Consider the following 16,463-nt stretch of genomic DNA (forward strand, 5'->3'; position numbering starts at 1 on the left):
ATACCATTAATATATTTTCTCGTAATAAGTATATCGTAATATATCAACAAAACAACAAAAATAACTTTCACATATTTGGTATAAGGACTACTTCATAAAATGTCTTTTGTAAAATTGTTACAAATGCTTATTTCAGTCTATTGGATGTACTGTTAATATTTAAAATATGCAAATACATATATAAAGCTTCAATCAATGGCACATTTAACTCACAATATCAAATTTCTACAACATCGACTGTGCCGAGGTAAAGCAGACCAAAGCATTATTTTATAATCTCAAGATAACACTAACTATTTGGCGTATAACGTTTCATATGTACAATAACCTATTTACAAATAATATCTTAGATAATATACAGTCGTTAATATTTCAACTTAAAACAAAAATTAATAGATAGGATAGAAGTACAACAGAAAGAGATAAACTTATACTAGAAGCACCTTGTGTTGGATGAGTATGAACAACCAAGGCGTATGATAGCGCACTTAAGCCTAAATCACTGGTTATTAAAGCACTTTCTCGGTTGATGAGATCTGCTAATCTTTCAGCCTCCAAAATGCAGACATTTAACTGTAAATCCGTTGGGTTTTTCAATATTGACTCCACAGTTACAAATATTTCCATCTCTATACTAAGATATCCGCGTAGAGCACATTGGGCCACCTTGACATGTCTATCAAGAGCAGACAATACATTGTGCAAGTTTATAACGCTCGCCGATATGTTAGTGCCATATAACGCCCTATCTATTTGCTTTTTGGAATAAAGCATCCTTAAAGCTCCACCACATTTAGGACAACATGCTCCAGGAGCAGTAAAACCGAGACAATTCGGTTTCTTCAATGGAGGACAAACGATCCTGTCAAACTGACACTTGGGTTCCATACTATTTGAGATGGGCCCAACAGCGAAGCATGGACCAATGTAGTCGATACTGACATACTCTGCCCAAGCAGCACACTCCGAGGTATACGTAATACCGTTGACTCCACACACTATGCCAGTCTGAAATACAAAGTTTTTTTTAGTATGTTACGAAAAATAATAAAGGAAATCATCGTTACTAAATCTGCTATGTCATTATTAGAGATGATCTCTCAGAAAAATTGAGATATTTCGAAAGATATTTGAAAAGTGGAAAAAGCTTTAAAAATATTATGCTACACCAGAAAAATTAGATGCGCTATTTCTTTGATGAGTAAAGAAAAATATCTGCTCATTTCTGCTAAAAAACAATGAGAGACATATATACTATATCGTTCTAGTTCTGTATGTGTAATATTACGATGTATATATATATCCCATTGCCTGGTGCCACTGTAGATAACTATGTATTTCACTGTATATTAAAATATTATTTTAGATACTCACTGAAGAACAACCACGTAAACATTGTCCCCAATAAGCCAGTTTTCTTCCACTCATGACAAGATGGCAGGGATTGGAATGCGTGCGTCCATCTGTGTCGCAAACTGGTATATTCGGTTGTGCACCACAAGCTGTCATGTTCACTGCAAATCATGTTAAGCAGAGCCATGTCATTAAATTATTAGAATCAGGAAGATTTTGCATATTAGAACAAGTGAAGGAAGCGTAAATCTTTCTGTAGAAACTTTGGCTTGAATATCCATTAGGGACCATCCATAAATTACGTCAAACGTTAAGGAGGAGGGAGGGGGTCGAAGAAATGTGACATTATGTGACAGGGGGGATGGGAATCCTTAATTTCGTGACATCACATTCTAAAATCTACGTGTAAAAATACAAGCTCAGCACTATTAATGAAATACTCAAAAGATTTGCAACCCTATCCCTATTAAGCTTACTTTATTTATTAAAGTATCGTTTTTTGTTTTGTTAATTTCTTGAAATGTAGACATGTTCATGTTTATTACAAAAAGTGTATATGGTTTTAGTTTAAATGGATATAAAACTAATTTCTGAACTGATGTTTGAATTCAATAATTTTTAAAACGTAAAATTGTAAAATATGTGACGTCACACTAGGGAAGGGGAGGTCTCACAAATGTGACCAGCTAGGGGGACGGAAAATTTTAATATTAAAAATTTATGGATGCCCCCTTAATACATTATGACACTTTACAGAATAGGTTGAGAATTGACCAAAAATATCAAGACCCATTCTTACTAATATTATAAATGTGAAAGTTTATTGTTTGAAAGTGTGAGTAAGTTGTTTTGTTCTTTCTTCGCACCTTAACTAAGCATTCAACTAATCAACTGACCCAGGAAAACAAGCGATTCATACAGGATTTGTAAAAAAATGCTCTAAGCGTGGACAGAGAACGCGGGCAACAGTTAGAACTTTCATTATAGATGGATCTGGTTTACAAATACAAATTCAAATTTAAATAAAGGGTATATTTCAATGTAGCTAACCGCATTTAAACTGTGGACAGGCTGTTTGTAGACGCGACAGACAGACAGAACGAGCGGGAAGGCATGCGTGATGTCGCCCGCAAGCCGCACCTGCGCACGCACCTCGAGACCCAAAGTCGATGTCTCCATCCGTTGCTCCCGCGCATCTGTGAACCATATTTTACATCTCCACCCCATTGAATAAGTACATACATAATCGTTATTCAGTCATCATTGTATGCAGTGCATTGTGTCCAGAAACAGTGAAAACGCCTCGCGCACGTCTCACTTTACACCTGCGGAATGTTGCTAGCTCACAAACTTTTCCCATTTTCACATTTTATGGTGAACGCTTAGAACATTAAAAGTAAAATAATTACTGTAATCTGCTAAATGGTATGAAGTGACTAACCGTTTGTTCGAGAAACCACTCTAAAGTGGAGTGGTTTTTGATGCTAGTATATTAGTCGTGTACACGGTTTCTGTATGTTTTTAATTCTGTGGGTAGATCGTAATTTAAACTGCAATACGATGTTATTGAATTGGCATACGACTGCTTTTTTGCCACCTCGCAGGTCTTGTATATGGCTCAGACAGTTGTGGCCACATATTGCGGCAAATGAACTGTCTACCCTAAAGTGTGTTTATGATTTTGTATTCTTCACTTTCGGGAGCCGAGTTCGAAAAAGTTCTGCTCGTTTTAAGCAATTAAAATATCACTTGCATCAACGGTGAAAGAAAACATCGTGAGGAAACCTGCATGCTTGAGAGTTCTCCATAATGTTATCAAAGGTGTGTGGAGTCCATCAATTCGCACTGGGCCAGCACGGTGAACTATGGCCTTAACCCTTTCTCATTTTGGGAGGAGACTGAAGTGGGCGGGTAATGGGTTGATATGATGACGATGATGATTGGTAAAGGATTTTCCATATCCGCTTACACCTGGTACTGGTTTTATACCTTGTGCATGCCACTGGGCTCACATACAGTAGGAGATTTTTTGGTGCAGAATATTGCTACTAACTTGGCAAGGCAGGCGTTCGGGTAAAGTCTTCCAGGTGAGTGTACAGGCAGGTGATGGGGTGGACAGTTGCACGGGAGACCTGTCAGCAGAGCAGCGTGTCCGCAAGCACGCCTTGCACAAACTCGCTCTCCAGCCACACATACGCACGCGTTGCATTCCATGTAGTACTTCTCACCTTAGATGTGCAACGTTTAATGTAAACAAATAATTCCCAATGAATGGAATATAGTTAGGTAAAGAGAACTTTTGGAAGAAATTGATGAATAAAGAATTTTACTATTTTCTTTACTGAAAATATCTATCCAATTGTTTTGCCTGGCTAAGAGAGTAGGTGAAAGCTATCTCTGTGCCAAATTATACGTACATACTTTAATGCTAGAAGTGACGCGTGCAGAGGCCTTCACGCGTCGCTTCTTTATAAATGGAGGTCGTCAATAAATCTATTGACGACCTCCCTGGTGCAGTGGTGAGCTTTGGTTGTAAGTTAGAGGTCACGGGTTCGATTCCCGGTAGCGGCAATTTATTTATCTAAATTTTCTCTGTTCTGGTCTAGTGGGAGGCTTCGGCCGAGGAGCCCCAACAATCGGTTGGGGTGGTTGGTAGACGTCAGGGAGATATACAACGGGTTCCTCGGGCGTCTAACAAAGCCAACAAGAGGAACATGCCGTGGTGGTTTCTAGTTTGGGTATACCCCCTTTAGGGGGGGCTGGTCCTCACATAGGGTCCCCAAAGGTAGCAATAAAGCTATTCTAGAAAGCTAAAAAAAAGACAAGAAAAAGGCTTCGGCCGAGGCTAGTTACAACCCTACCGTCAAGCGATGCCGCTACCGTCTTAGACTGCCTCATCACTTATCAACCAACTGGTGAGATTGCAGTAAAGGTCTAAGTCGTAGAAGAATAAAAAAAAATTATAATAATGGTTTCATGGTAAAGTTTAACAAAATATGAAATGTCTTACCATGTTTAACAACTTTGTCGTGTAGCCGGCAGTTATCAAGTGCCACGCTAGGTAATGGCTGACAGTGCGACAGGCCTCGGTTGCTGCATCGACAAATCTTTATGCAGACTTTCTGTGAAGCGCAAGTCATAGGCACCCTCACCCATGATCCAATAGGCACAATATAGGAACTTCCATCGCCTAAAATAATTAAAAAAAATCAAAAGTATCACTGACAAGGTAGATTAAAGCCTGAAATAGTACAAGTCGATCAATCTACTACTATTCGACATAACAATAAACTTGTGAAAGCAGAAAAGGAAAAATTATAAAATTACTTGGATTTTTGCTCACGAGGATTGGATTTTTGATGTGGAATGTTTAGTCAACAGTTATTGTTCCGATAGTTATTTCAGTTAATGGTCTACACGGGGAAAGCTACGACCAACAACTTAAGAAGCTCTTCGCTTGGTTGTTAGATCAAAGGCCGTATACAAGGCAGTAGTCCTTGAAACGGCGCGTATTGTGAGGAGGTTCCTCATTCTGGAGCCCTGACCGCCGGTTGCTTAGGTACCCAAAAGCGCCGCAAACGTATTATATTTTAATTTTCAACAGTTTTTTTTAATACAATTTTACATTGCTTAAATTTTTTTTAATCGATACAGAAATCAAATATTCACAGAGTAATAAATAGGTAAATAAATCGTCGGTTGAGTAACGCATACCTAAACTATGTAAAGCCAATTTAAACACCAAAAAAATGTACACAGTTAAAGCAATAAAAATTTATTATATATATAATTTATTATTCTGATGATTTATATTTACCTAAAGGACAGCCATCGATGCAAGTATATTTCGAGCAAGAGCCTCCTTGGAGACAATTTCTGTTGACAACACATACTTGGGTACCGTTACAGGGGGAACCTGCGCAGGGAGATGTTACGACCTCCAAGGCGGAGAGTAAAGGTGGGTCAACGCCTGCAAGAACAATAAATATAGACTTCGATTAAAGTGTCTGAGAACAATGTTTGATTCCTTATCAACGCAAAACATAATATTTTTACATCAATGTTTCTTATATATTTCTTGAAATTAAAACATACGAGTAGGTACGTTTTTGTTTGTGTTTTCAAAATATTCATCATCATCATCATCATCATTTCAACCCTTTACCGGCCCACAACAGAACACGAGACTACTTTAATAATAAGAAGGGTTACGGCCGTAGTCCACCACTCGGGCCCAGTCCGGATTAACATACTTAACACGTCATTATGGAGAACTCTCAGGCGTGCAGATAAAAAAATATTAATTAAAAAATTAAATTAGTAATTAAAAATCGCACATAACTCTTAAAGGTTCGTGGTGCGTGCTGAAGATCTAAAATCTTGATCTTAAATCTAAAATTTGAATCCGGGTTTCAAACCCTGGTAGGCATAAAGGAGGAATACGGTAACTTTAAAACCGGTACCTCCATACCTCCTATACGAATTATACACAAAAAATTGGGTAGCAGTACAGTTTGCGCATGTAGGAAGTGCACGCCTCCAGGAGACGAAGCCTTTTCTACTTGGATATCACTAGCCTGGATTCTAAATGCACAGCATTAATTGTGAAAAATAATCTTACTAGGAGCCATAAATTCCCGCAAAGAGACGCACGGAGCGTTCTCGCTGGAGGGAGCAAGTCTTGCACACAGTGCTGTGGCAGAGAGAGATGCGCGCGCCCATTCAACACACGACGAGACCAACCTCTTGCAGTCCTCCATGCATAGCAGACTACTGTGACCCTGGTACATGAAAAAAACATGCCACTATGTTAAAGCTTAGGTATTATCGGTTCTAAAATAAAAAAGAGTCAGATCAGAAGAGTGAGTCAGATATATATTTTTTGTAGTAGTTTTTTTGTAATTGGTGGTCCAACTAGATGGTACTACTATAGAAGCTGAAAAGCCAGTCTTTATCAATCGAAATCTCTAATCATAATTCGAGTGTGGACCATAATGCTAGTGTTTTTCAAAGACGAGTTTATATTTGTCATTTGGCACAACAACAACTAACTGCCTTTTTTAAGCCATATGATGCCCAAATTAGTCCTATATGTGGGTGTGGGCTTGCTCTAATTCAAGACCCTAGGAACGCCACTGTCCACAGGGCATGCTAGGATTGCGTCCTGCAACATGCCGCCCTGTGTCCGTCAACCTGGGGCGTAGGCAACCACGTCCTTCAAACTGGAGCACATTGCAATAATGCTGCATAAAAAAGCATAATATACTTCCGCGGACGGGCACTGCCACAAAAAGCTCTACTTCTGCTACCTAGTATTGTCCAAAGTAAAGCGTTACTGCACAAGCTATGCATTTCTATACATACATTTTGTTACCTCGTTAACATTGATTTTTACGTTACAACCTGTGCTCAATTCAAGATTGTTACGATATGAATTCAATAGGAAATCATCCATGCATATATAATATATGCATGGATGAATAGATAAATTTTCTTAAAAGTGTTAAACCATACCTTTGCTGTGCATGGTTTGACGTGCAGTGCACAAGCCACACTCTTCCAGACATCGGTCGTGCATTGGGATGAATTCTTTAGCGGTAATTGAAGTCCTGCTACTGTCACCGATCTGAAAACGGATAAAAAAATAGTCTAGTAAAAATATGCCGTCCGTACCTTGCCTGGTAGGCAATTTAAAAAGATTTTTAGAGTTATCATCTGTGATTTCCTAATTATAACATAATTTGCTAGGAGGCAAAAATTCGAATTTGTAATTATTTTGTATATTTAATATTAATATCTTACATAAGTTTTTTGATTTAGTTTTTGATTATTATTTTTTTTTGAATTATTCTTTTATATAATAGTGTAGATGGGACATACCAAATAAAGAATTATTATAAATAGGCAAACTTTGTTAACTGTTTTTATTTTATTTATTATTGTTTAATTACCAGTGACAATAAAGAATAAGATTGCTATCAATAAAGAATAAATAATGACAAATTCGACCAGTTTGAAATCCGTGTCACAGTAGATTGGAACGTGGCTGCTTTCAACTAGCTATTTATCGATAGAGTCTACGTGCGCCCATGTACTAATATACGATTTTATTTTCGGTATATTATGATTTGAGACACAGCTAAATAGTAGTGTTTGGGGAAAATATAAGCTCTTGGACACTTTCTAATTGATATTGTGTTTATTTCTTTTTTTTTAACTTTTTATTGCACACCAAAATAAAAGCCGTAAGGCGAAGGCGAAATGGAGAATTCTCAAGCATGCCGGTTTCCTCACGATGTTTTCCTTCACCGTTGAAGCAAGTTATTTTTTAATTGCTTAAATGAACTATCTGCGATAATGAGCGACAACTTTTTCGAACATTGCCCCCAAAAGTGAAGAATACAAAATTCCACACCCACACTCATGATGTATATATAGAGTTATTATTCAAAGAAATGTAATACAATTAGGGATATATTTTATAATTATTGCCCTTAGAAAGAAAGTATATTGACTTTTTAAAGAAATGTAACTTACCCGCTACCTTTTTGTTCTGCTACAGCTGAATGTGCGTCTAGGTCTGCCTGAGAGGAGCAAGATCTAAATAGACTTGTTGGTCTGTTGTTCATCTGACTGCAATATGTTAATCCCGAGCAACCAAGGGTACAAGGCGCTTCTACTGAAAATACAAAAAATACTTACTTCTAAATCCTATGAGAAATATTCAAAATACTTCGCCGATCAAATCGCTTTCTTAAAGGGGAAATAAAACTTTGTGAACATCATTAGAAATCATTCTAGAAAGTGTAAGTTTTTTTTTCTCACCTTCTTCTATACATTCTGCCATTTCCATCTCTTGTGGATCTCCAAGGCACTCAGTATAAAACTTTTGCCCATTTAATTGCCAGCCGTTGTTAAAAGTGTTGAAACAAAGTCTTCGGCAATTTATTGTCGCTCCCTGAAAGAATACGGTGACTGTTATTATGTCTCTGACGGCCGACTGGCGCAGTTGGCAGCGACCCTGCTTTCTAAGTCCTAGGCCGTGGGTTCGATTCCACAACTGGAAAATGTTTGTGTGATGAGCATGATTGTTTTTCAGTGTCTGGGTGTATATCTGTATATTATAAGTATTTATGTGTATTATATTCATAAAAATATTCAACAGCTATCGTAGTACCCATAACACAAGCTACGCTTACTTTGGGGCTAGATGTCGATGTGTGTATTGGCGTAGTATATTTATTTATTATTTATTTATTATAGCATTAAAAATTTTGCTTATGTAAGGAACAGTTGGTGCTACATATCAGAATATCTCCGGTGATATACAGGTTTCCCTTTTTGTCCGTTGGAATAATATGAATAATAGACAATCGAATATCTTTAAGATATTGCCATGGTCAACCCGTTACCGGCCCACTACTGGGCACGGGTCTCCTCTCAGAATGTAAAGAGTTTAGGCCGTAGTCCACCAATCTGGCCAAGAGGGGATTGGTAGACTTGAAACACCTTTGAGAGCGTTATTGAGAAATCTAATACATGCTGATTTATTCCTTCACTGTCAAAGCAAGTGATATTTAATTGCTTAAACACATATATTCCTAACTCCAATAGGTTAAAGGTAGGCCTGCGATCGAACTCGATGCCCTCGATAGATGAGCCGAAGCCTTAGCCACTAGGCTATCACGGCTGTAGCTTATTTTAAGATAAAAATGTTTTTTTATTCATACCTTTTGACAACAGTGTAGCTTAGCCACATCGTGTGGTATCACATCTTTGGTTTCAGGGGGTGCGTCTTTTCTGAGGAAACATTGCCACATGTTGTCGTGTAAAGCAGGCGCTCCGCATTCCTGTGATAAAGCTTCTGCTATCTCTTGAGACTCACCAGTACGTCGGAGTACTGTTTCGCAGGTGCTTCGGCATTCTTGACTTGGAGATTCGTGGCAACATGGTAAATCTAGAACAGAATTCGCAGATGCAACTTAAGGAAAATAAAGGTAGGAATTTCTGAGGTAGAATGTCTGTGTATAAAATAAAAAGGATGTTTAAGTTATGAACTCTAAACGGGAGGGACAGAGATTTCCTGCACCATACTGCACAGATTTGGTCGTTCGACATACTATACTAAAGTCAGAGTCTAGTAAGAAAGAGCTAAAAATGTTTTACAAAAAAAACTACCAATGTAAGCACTAGGCGAACTATCAAATAAGAAAACATTTTTATACTCACATTTAGATGTATCAGTGTGAACAGTGGATACAGTAAGGTCTCGTAGACAATGGAGTAATGGAGGTGATTGGTCGCACAGCTCCATTGCCTTCTCCCGAACACCTATGTCTGCTCGCGTCTGACCAACACGCCATACCGCACGTTGGCATGCTTCGTGACAACTTAAAGATTGTGTTTGAGCTAAAAAAAAACAAGCACTCATTAATTATAAGCCGGTGCCAATGTTACAAGAGAGCCTTAACCCTATTAAGAATAATTAGCATTACTAATAACTATGAGCCATATAAAATATGCACGTGCACACGTGCACACGTGCACATTAAATGAGGACATCTGCAGGAGAACCATAGTTACCGAAATACCACAAAGAGTCATAAGTAGCAATGGGTGAGGCAAACCGCTCGGGAGAACGGATGGACATGGGGGCCTCAAGATGCTGGAATAGCTCCCTCGCACTTGTCTGCACAGCATTGGTGGACCCCCAAATGCGTGGATAGGCATCATCCGTATCACAGAGAGACGCAGGACGCAAACGGTACCAGACAGTGGAATTTAGTCCATCGGTGCATTTGATAATGATGGATCGTTAATTTAACAAGCCTAATTAAAAATACCTTCAGGGAATAAATAAGTAGACCTTCAGAGTGAAGGTTATGTACTCACAACAACACCATTGAGCTTCCTGTTGCCTTTGAACGCAGTCAAAGAAAGCAATTTCATCAGATCGACGACAAGGTTCGGACAGCGCACTAGCATCCGCGGCAGTTGCGCAAGCGCGGCGACAGCTCGGTGAGTGCCCTAACGAGCAACATGCTCTTCCCCACCATCCTGAGCCTGAGACCACCTCTGAAAAATAATGGACCTTTGAGCTTGTTTCATCAACACAGTTGAGATTATATACTTACAAATATATACTCAGGTTCTCTATGTGCAAAATGAGAGAAAAAACAAATTTCTGGCAAATTTACTCTACAGGGTAATTGTGAAATAATGGTGATATACAGGATGTTTGGTGCATCGTGTGCCAAATCGAATCTGATGATTGGAGGGGTCTTTGGCTATCTCTTCAGCCCTCGTAAAAAAATCTTGCTCAAACGGTTTTTTTTATACTGATTTTAAATTGTTTTTTTAAAAATTGTAAAAATTCTACATTTAAATTTTAATAAAAAATAAAGTTGTTAAGTATTAATTAATTTTCTTTTTAATCTTTAATTTGTAACGTTTTACGCTTCTTTTGAAACTAGAATTACACGCCAGCAACATCTAGTTTTTGTTTTACAGCCCCGCAAAGTTTTTTTTACGTAAAAAAATAAGCTTGAACGTCAACTTTCGGTTTTAATAAAAAAAAAACTAAAAGTGATCATGTTCTTCCAATTTTTTTAAAACATCTCTGGACTGTCCCCTTTCTAATGGTGTGCAATATGCCATGAAAAGTAATTAGTAACATCACTAATTTTCAAATTTTCTAAACTTGGTCGCAATTTTCTAATATTCAACAGGTGAAAGAAAAACAAGGGTTTGCGTAAATAACACTCACAATTCACAAGGCAGATGACATTTTCTGTCTCTTTCATAAAGTTATACGCCCGTTGTTCGTTTAAACAGGCAAAAATAGTTTTTTCACTCTAGTGAAGCGAAATCTATCTTCTATTCCTTTCTTGCATAGTGCAAACCTGTTTGAACCAATCGCGAACGGGCCCCGCGTCGCGTCGACACGGCGGCCATCTTATTTTTTAGTCGAGACATCACTGCCTCTGCTGCCTAACGTGTGTGCTAGCTTACTGTACTCCACGATTCTTTTATTTAGTTTTCGTTAAGTTTTGTTGTTTTTTGTTACGTTTTATTTACTTTTGGTGTTATTGTTAAACTTTGTTGACTTTTTTGTTGTTGCAATGACGACATACTCTAACGAGGAATATGCGGACATCATAATGGTTTATGGTGCAGCCCGTGGTGTCGCTCGTGCAGCGCAACGACTTTACCAGGAACGCTTTCCTGGTCGACGATTACCTGGCCGCAGAGTCTTCCAAGACACATACCGACGTTTACGCGAGACTGGGAGTGTCAATTTTCATGAACCAAGGGGACATGTTGTGCGACATAATGTTGAAGTGGACGAGAGAATACTGGCACTTTTTGAGGAAGACGACACAAGAAGCATTAGATATGTGGCGGCACAACTTGATATTTCAATATGGAAAGTGTGGAAAGTCCTTCGACAAAACGAAAAATATCCATTCCACGAGACTCCGGTTCAAGGTACGTAATTTAAAACCTTTGTTTGACGTTGCCTTTGTTTAGCAGGTATCCATAATCTTCTAGTGCAATTAATTACTGCTCAAGGGGAATTAAAAAGATTTTTGGTTGTTGCAGGTCTTGAGGGTGGCGACTTTGACAGACGAATGCACTTTTGTCGGTTTTTGTTACACACAGATGTGGATAATCCTGATTTTTTAAAAAGAATACTGTGGACTGACGAATCCAAATTTACCAGAGAAGGGATTCTTAACTTGCACAATTTACACCATTGGGCACCGAAACGGCAAAACCCACATGCCAAAAGACAGCAATCTTTTCAAAGACGGTTTAGTGTGAACGTTTGGGCAGGAGTGATTGGGAATCAGGTAATTGGACCGCACTACCTGCCTGATAACTTAAATGGCGATAATTATTTAGAGTTCCTGCAAAATGATCTGCCGGAATTATTGGCCGAGGTGCCCGTGTTTAATGAAGATGTGCCCATAGTATTTCAAAATGACGGCTGTCCCGCGCATTGGCGTTTAACTGTGAGGGAATACCTCGATAATGTGTTCCCCAATTCGTGGATTGGGCGCGATGGGCCTATTGCATGGCCTCCACGTTCCCCAGACTTAACTCCGTTAGATTTTTATGTCTGGGGACGTGCCAAAGAGCTAGTATACGCCACAGAAGTCCCAACGAGGGAGGTACTAATACAACGCATAGAAGCGGCCTTCGGTACAATTAAGAACGAAATACGGCTTCGGACTACAACTGTAACAATACGTCAAAGATGTCGGGCCTGCATTCGAAACAGGGGTGAACAATTTGAGCAGAATTTGTAAAAATTATGAAATAAATGTTTCAAATGCAATGTATTATTTTTATTTCAAGTAAAACCTACGAAATTTAAAAATTTTACCTGCTTGTGAGTTTTATTTACGCAAAAACTTGTTTTTCTTTCATCTGTTGAATATTAGAAAATTGTGACTAAGTTTAGAAAATTTGAAAATTAGTGATGTTACTAATTACTTTTCATGGCATATTGCACACCATTAGAAAGGGGACAGTCCAGAGATGTTTTAAAAAAATTGGAAGAACATGATCACTTTTAGTTTTTTTTTTATTAAAACCGAAAGTTGACGTTCAAGCTTATTTTTTTACGTAAAAAAAACTTTGCGGGGCTGTAAAACAAAAACTAGATGTTGCTGGCGTGTAATTCTAGTTTCAAAAGAAGCGTAAAACGTTACAAATTAAAGATTAAAAAGAAAATTAATTAATACTTAACAACTTTATTTTTTATTAAAATTTAAATGTAGAATTTTTACAATTTTTAAAAAAACAATTTAAAATCAGTATAAAAAAAACCGTTTGAGCAAGATTTTTTTACGAGGGCTGAAGAGATAGCCAAAGACCCCTCCAATCATCAGATTCGATTTGGCACACGATGCACCAAACATCCGGTATAAACTATTTTTATGATAAACTTTCCGATATTGTTACAATCTATAGAGTCTATCAGATTCTTTTGGGACGTGCATAGGTCATTTTATAAAATAAAAACGTTTAAGGCGTGTCACACATATGTGTAAAATGTAACATTTGTGTCATAAATTTGTTTAAAATAAAAAATATGACACAAAGGAGCTGGCTTAGTATAGCTGCATACAAAAAAGCACAGCACTGGTTTTCAGCCAGCCCCCTCCAGTTATCTTAAAGTCACCACCAAAAATAACATCTGAAAGTCGAATAACCCAAATTAATAAATAACAAGTAAGCACACTCACGACTTACCTTGAATAGTTTGATTCATACAAATCCAGAACTCTATCTGGAAAGATAAAGATATACGCATTATTAGTCGAAAACAAAGATTTATTTCGGCGCGTCTTTGTTAAGTGATTTCTCTATCTATTATTTGTATGTAATTCGATACGACCGTAACCGAAGACGATCACAAAACCTCCCCAATTACAATACAATGACGATAGGCGGTTTATTGACGATGGCAAAGGAAGATTTTAGTATTAATGCCACCATTTGTAAATGAATGAATGAATATCGTCTTACTCGAAAAGAGAACTGAAGATCCGGGACTTCTAATATTGGAAATTGTGAAGCGGTGAAATATAGATGATATTGATAAATGCCAGAAGCCAATTTGAACCTTATTCAGCTTTTAAATAAATAATAAATATAAATAAATATTCTACGACGATACACACATCGCCATCTAGCCCCAAAGTAAGCATAGCTTGTGTTATGGGTACTAAGATGACTGATGAATAATTATATGAATAATACACATAAATACTTATAATATATAGATAAACACCCAGACACTGAAAAACATTCATGTTCATCACACAAACATTGTCCAGTTGTGGGAATCGAACCCACGGTCTTGGCTCAGAAAGCAGGGTCGCTGCCCACTGCGCCAATCGGCCGTCAAATCGTCGTCAACTTTTACATGTCAATACTTAATAATAAGAGCTTAATATTAATAATTATAGACATTCTCCTCTTTAAAATAATTAAACCGCTAACTTTAGCAAAATTAATGATATCTCATCTGCAACCCAATACTTAAAACCCCAGCCATTGCTACATTGGCCCATACAGCTTAACGGGTGTGAGGCGTTGGCTATTAAAGAAGACCTTAGGAAACTTAAAGCAGTTTTTGAGATGAGGGCATTCAGATTTATGATGCCTATCTGGACTAAACCATTGGAACAAACTTCCAATGACGAAGTTCTGCGACATGTCAAACAAAAAACGCAAACTTTTAGTCAACTTTATGGCTGGAATAGTGGCATGCCTGGAGTATTCATGCTTAGAGAGACATGAGTTCTTACTAGTACTACTACTATTACTAATATTATGTTGGGAAATTTTGCTGAAAGTAGTGGCGTTGGTCGCAAAAAACTTCTTGGCAACGCAACATACAATAGAGGACAGGAATTGCCAGAATAAACAGGCTAATAAGTACTTATTATAACCTTCGCTAGTCGGAGAGGCATCCCAAGAAGTAGGAAATAATAAAGAAAAAGTGTCACTTACCAAGTTTGGTATGCAAAACTTATAAATATTTTGTATTCGCTCCTCCCGCATTGCAGAGTCCGAAGCTATCTCCACGAGGGACATCTAAAACAATGTGAACAATGAAAATTATTTTCATTAAGTAGATAATTAGTACACCAAATTGCAACTTTAAAAAGACGCGACGACTAAATTTTTGGAGAAAAGGAAACCGAAGTGGGTTGGAAACGAGCAGTGGCGTGCATTGCATATATGCAAATAAGCAGTGCATACCCTACCCTCAGGGTCATAAAGAGCCTTCAGATAGGACCATTAAAGTTTTGTAATTAAAAAAAACATTAAGTAAAAAATATATGAAAGCGCCATCTAGTAATGAGCGGCCAAACTTCTAGGTCAATTGTCGCTAGACAGGCGACAGCGCAACCAGCGCGCGCGAGGCGCATAGCGTACAAAATAAAATCTTCTACTTCGTATTTTAATTTTTAACCGTAAATGCTAAACATTTACCTTTTAAAACACGTAAAAATCTCATGTTATCTATTGCAGGGTAAATCAATTATTATGAATCACTCGACATATGACGCCCTCTACTGTTGCATAGAAATATCAAATAAAATAAGCACGCCCAAAGAAAGAATCGTTCTGCTAGATGTGTGCGTGCAAGTTAGTAGTGTGTGTCGTGTAATGTTATAATCGTGCGCTTGTACTTACAAGATTAGCATCGGTCTTGTGTGAACAGTTTCATTCATAAATTCTCTAAGTGTGGCTGTCTATAAGCACTGCTTACGGAAGTGGATAATCAATTACGTGTTTCATTTTTTCTATGAATAAAATGATTTGCTTGGTTTGTTATTGTTGTTAAAGGTCATTATTCTTTTTTTAGAATTAAAAACATTATTCACAAATGTAAATACCTTTTAGTGTCTTTTAAGAAAATTAAGGATCTAATATTATCGAATTAGTCTTTCGTTTTGAAAATAATCTATGAAACCAAACGCTGTCTCAATTCTGAAAAATGAATAATTTAGGTTTTCCAAGAATCATTGGAGAGTGAGAGAGTTAACAATAAATATGGTTTCTATTTATTGTTTACATATCAAAATAAAATAGCGTTCGTACCCATACTTACAAAAAATTAAAGACATATTTTGACTAATTTCGATTGCAATATTATCATTAGCATATTCGATCGTCATTATTGTTTACCTTCGAACAATGCTGTATGGCGTTGGTGATAAATAAACGGTTCAAGTGCATAAATTCAGTAACTTATAAAAGTTTGAGTAGTGATAGTTTAATGTGTTAAGGTTAATTTATAGTTTATTCATTCATTTTATAATGAAAGCATATTCGTGCGGTCTTTGTTTGGGTTCAGTGTGCCTGGAAAAAGTACTTAGAGAAAACTTTAATTTCTATCCCTACTTATATCGTAAAATTAGAAATCATTCGCAAAGGAAGGAGTGTACCAATGTTACAAATATCCCAAAAAAAGGTGATAAAGTAACACGTATATTTAATAATAAATATTACGAAAACTATTCTTGGCTAAGCGGCTTTGTACACACCAATCGATTAATTTGCTTTCCTTTTGTTTTATTGTCCAA

General features: G+C 37.3%; 1 protein-coding gene across 1 annotated transcript in view; it reads right to left on the bottom strand.

Moving 5' to 3' along the window:
* Nucleotides 1–34: 34 nt before the first annotated feature.
* Nucleotides 35–16,463, bottom strand: part of LOC120631078 (reversion-inducing cysteine-rich protein with Kazal motifs) — a 76,566-nt gene continuing 60,137 nt past the window's right edge. Inside the window, exons 4-18 of the mRNA XM_039900501.1 lie at nt 14,881–14,964; nt 13,615–13,651; nt 10,246–10,428; nt 9,583–9,762; nt 9,084–9,310; nt 8,179–8,311; nt 7,891–8,032; nt 6,868–6,979; nt 5,975–6,134; nt 5,171–5,323; nt 4,364–4,543; nt 3,407–3,581; nt 2,404–2,549; nt 1,375–1,514; nt 35–1,008 (exon numbers count right to left, since the gene is read on the bottom strand). Of these exons, the coding sequence (XP_039756435.1) occupies nt 373–1,008; nt 1,375–1,514; nt 2,404–2,549; nt 3,407–3,581; nt 4,364–4,543; nt 5,171–5,323; nt 5,975–6,134; nt 6,868–6,979; nt 7,891–8,032; nt 8,179–8,311; nt 9,084–9,310; nt 9,583–9,762; nt 10,246–10,428; nt 13,615–13,651; nt 14,881–14,964 (2,688 nt within the window). The 3' untranslated portion in view covers nt 35–372. The remainder of the gene's footprint in view (nt 1,009–1,374; nt 1,515–2,403; nt 2,550–3,406; nt 3,582–4,363; nt 4,544–5,170; nt 5,324–5,974; nt 6,135–6,867; nt 6,980–7,890; nt 8,033–8,178; nt 8,312–9,083; nt 9,311–9,582; nt 9,763–10,245; nt 10,429–13,614; nt 13,652–14,880; nt 14,965–16,463) is intronic.

The sequence above is a fragment of the Pararge aegeria genome, chromosome 17, assembly GCF_905163445.1.
Source record: "Pararge aegeria chromosome 17, ilParAegt1.1, whole genome shotgun sequence".
In the NCBI taxonomy this organism is placed as follows: domain Eukaryota; kingdom Metazoa; phylum Arthropoda; class Insecta; order Lepidoptera; family Nymphalidae; genus Pararge; species Pararge aegeria.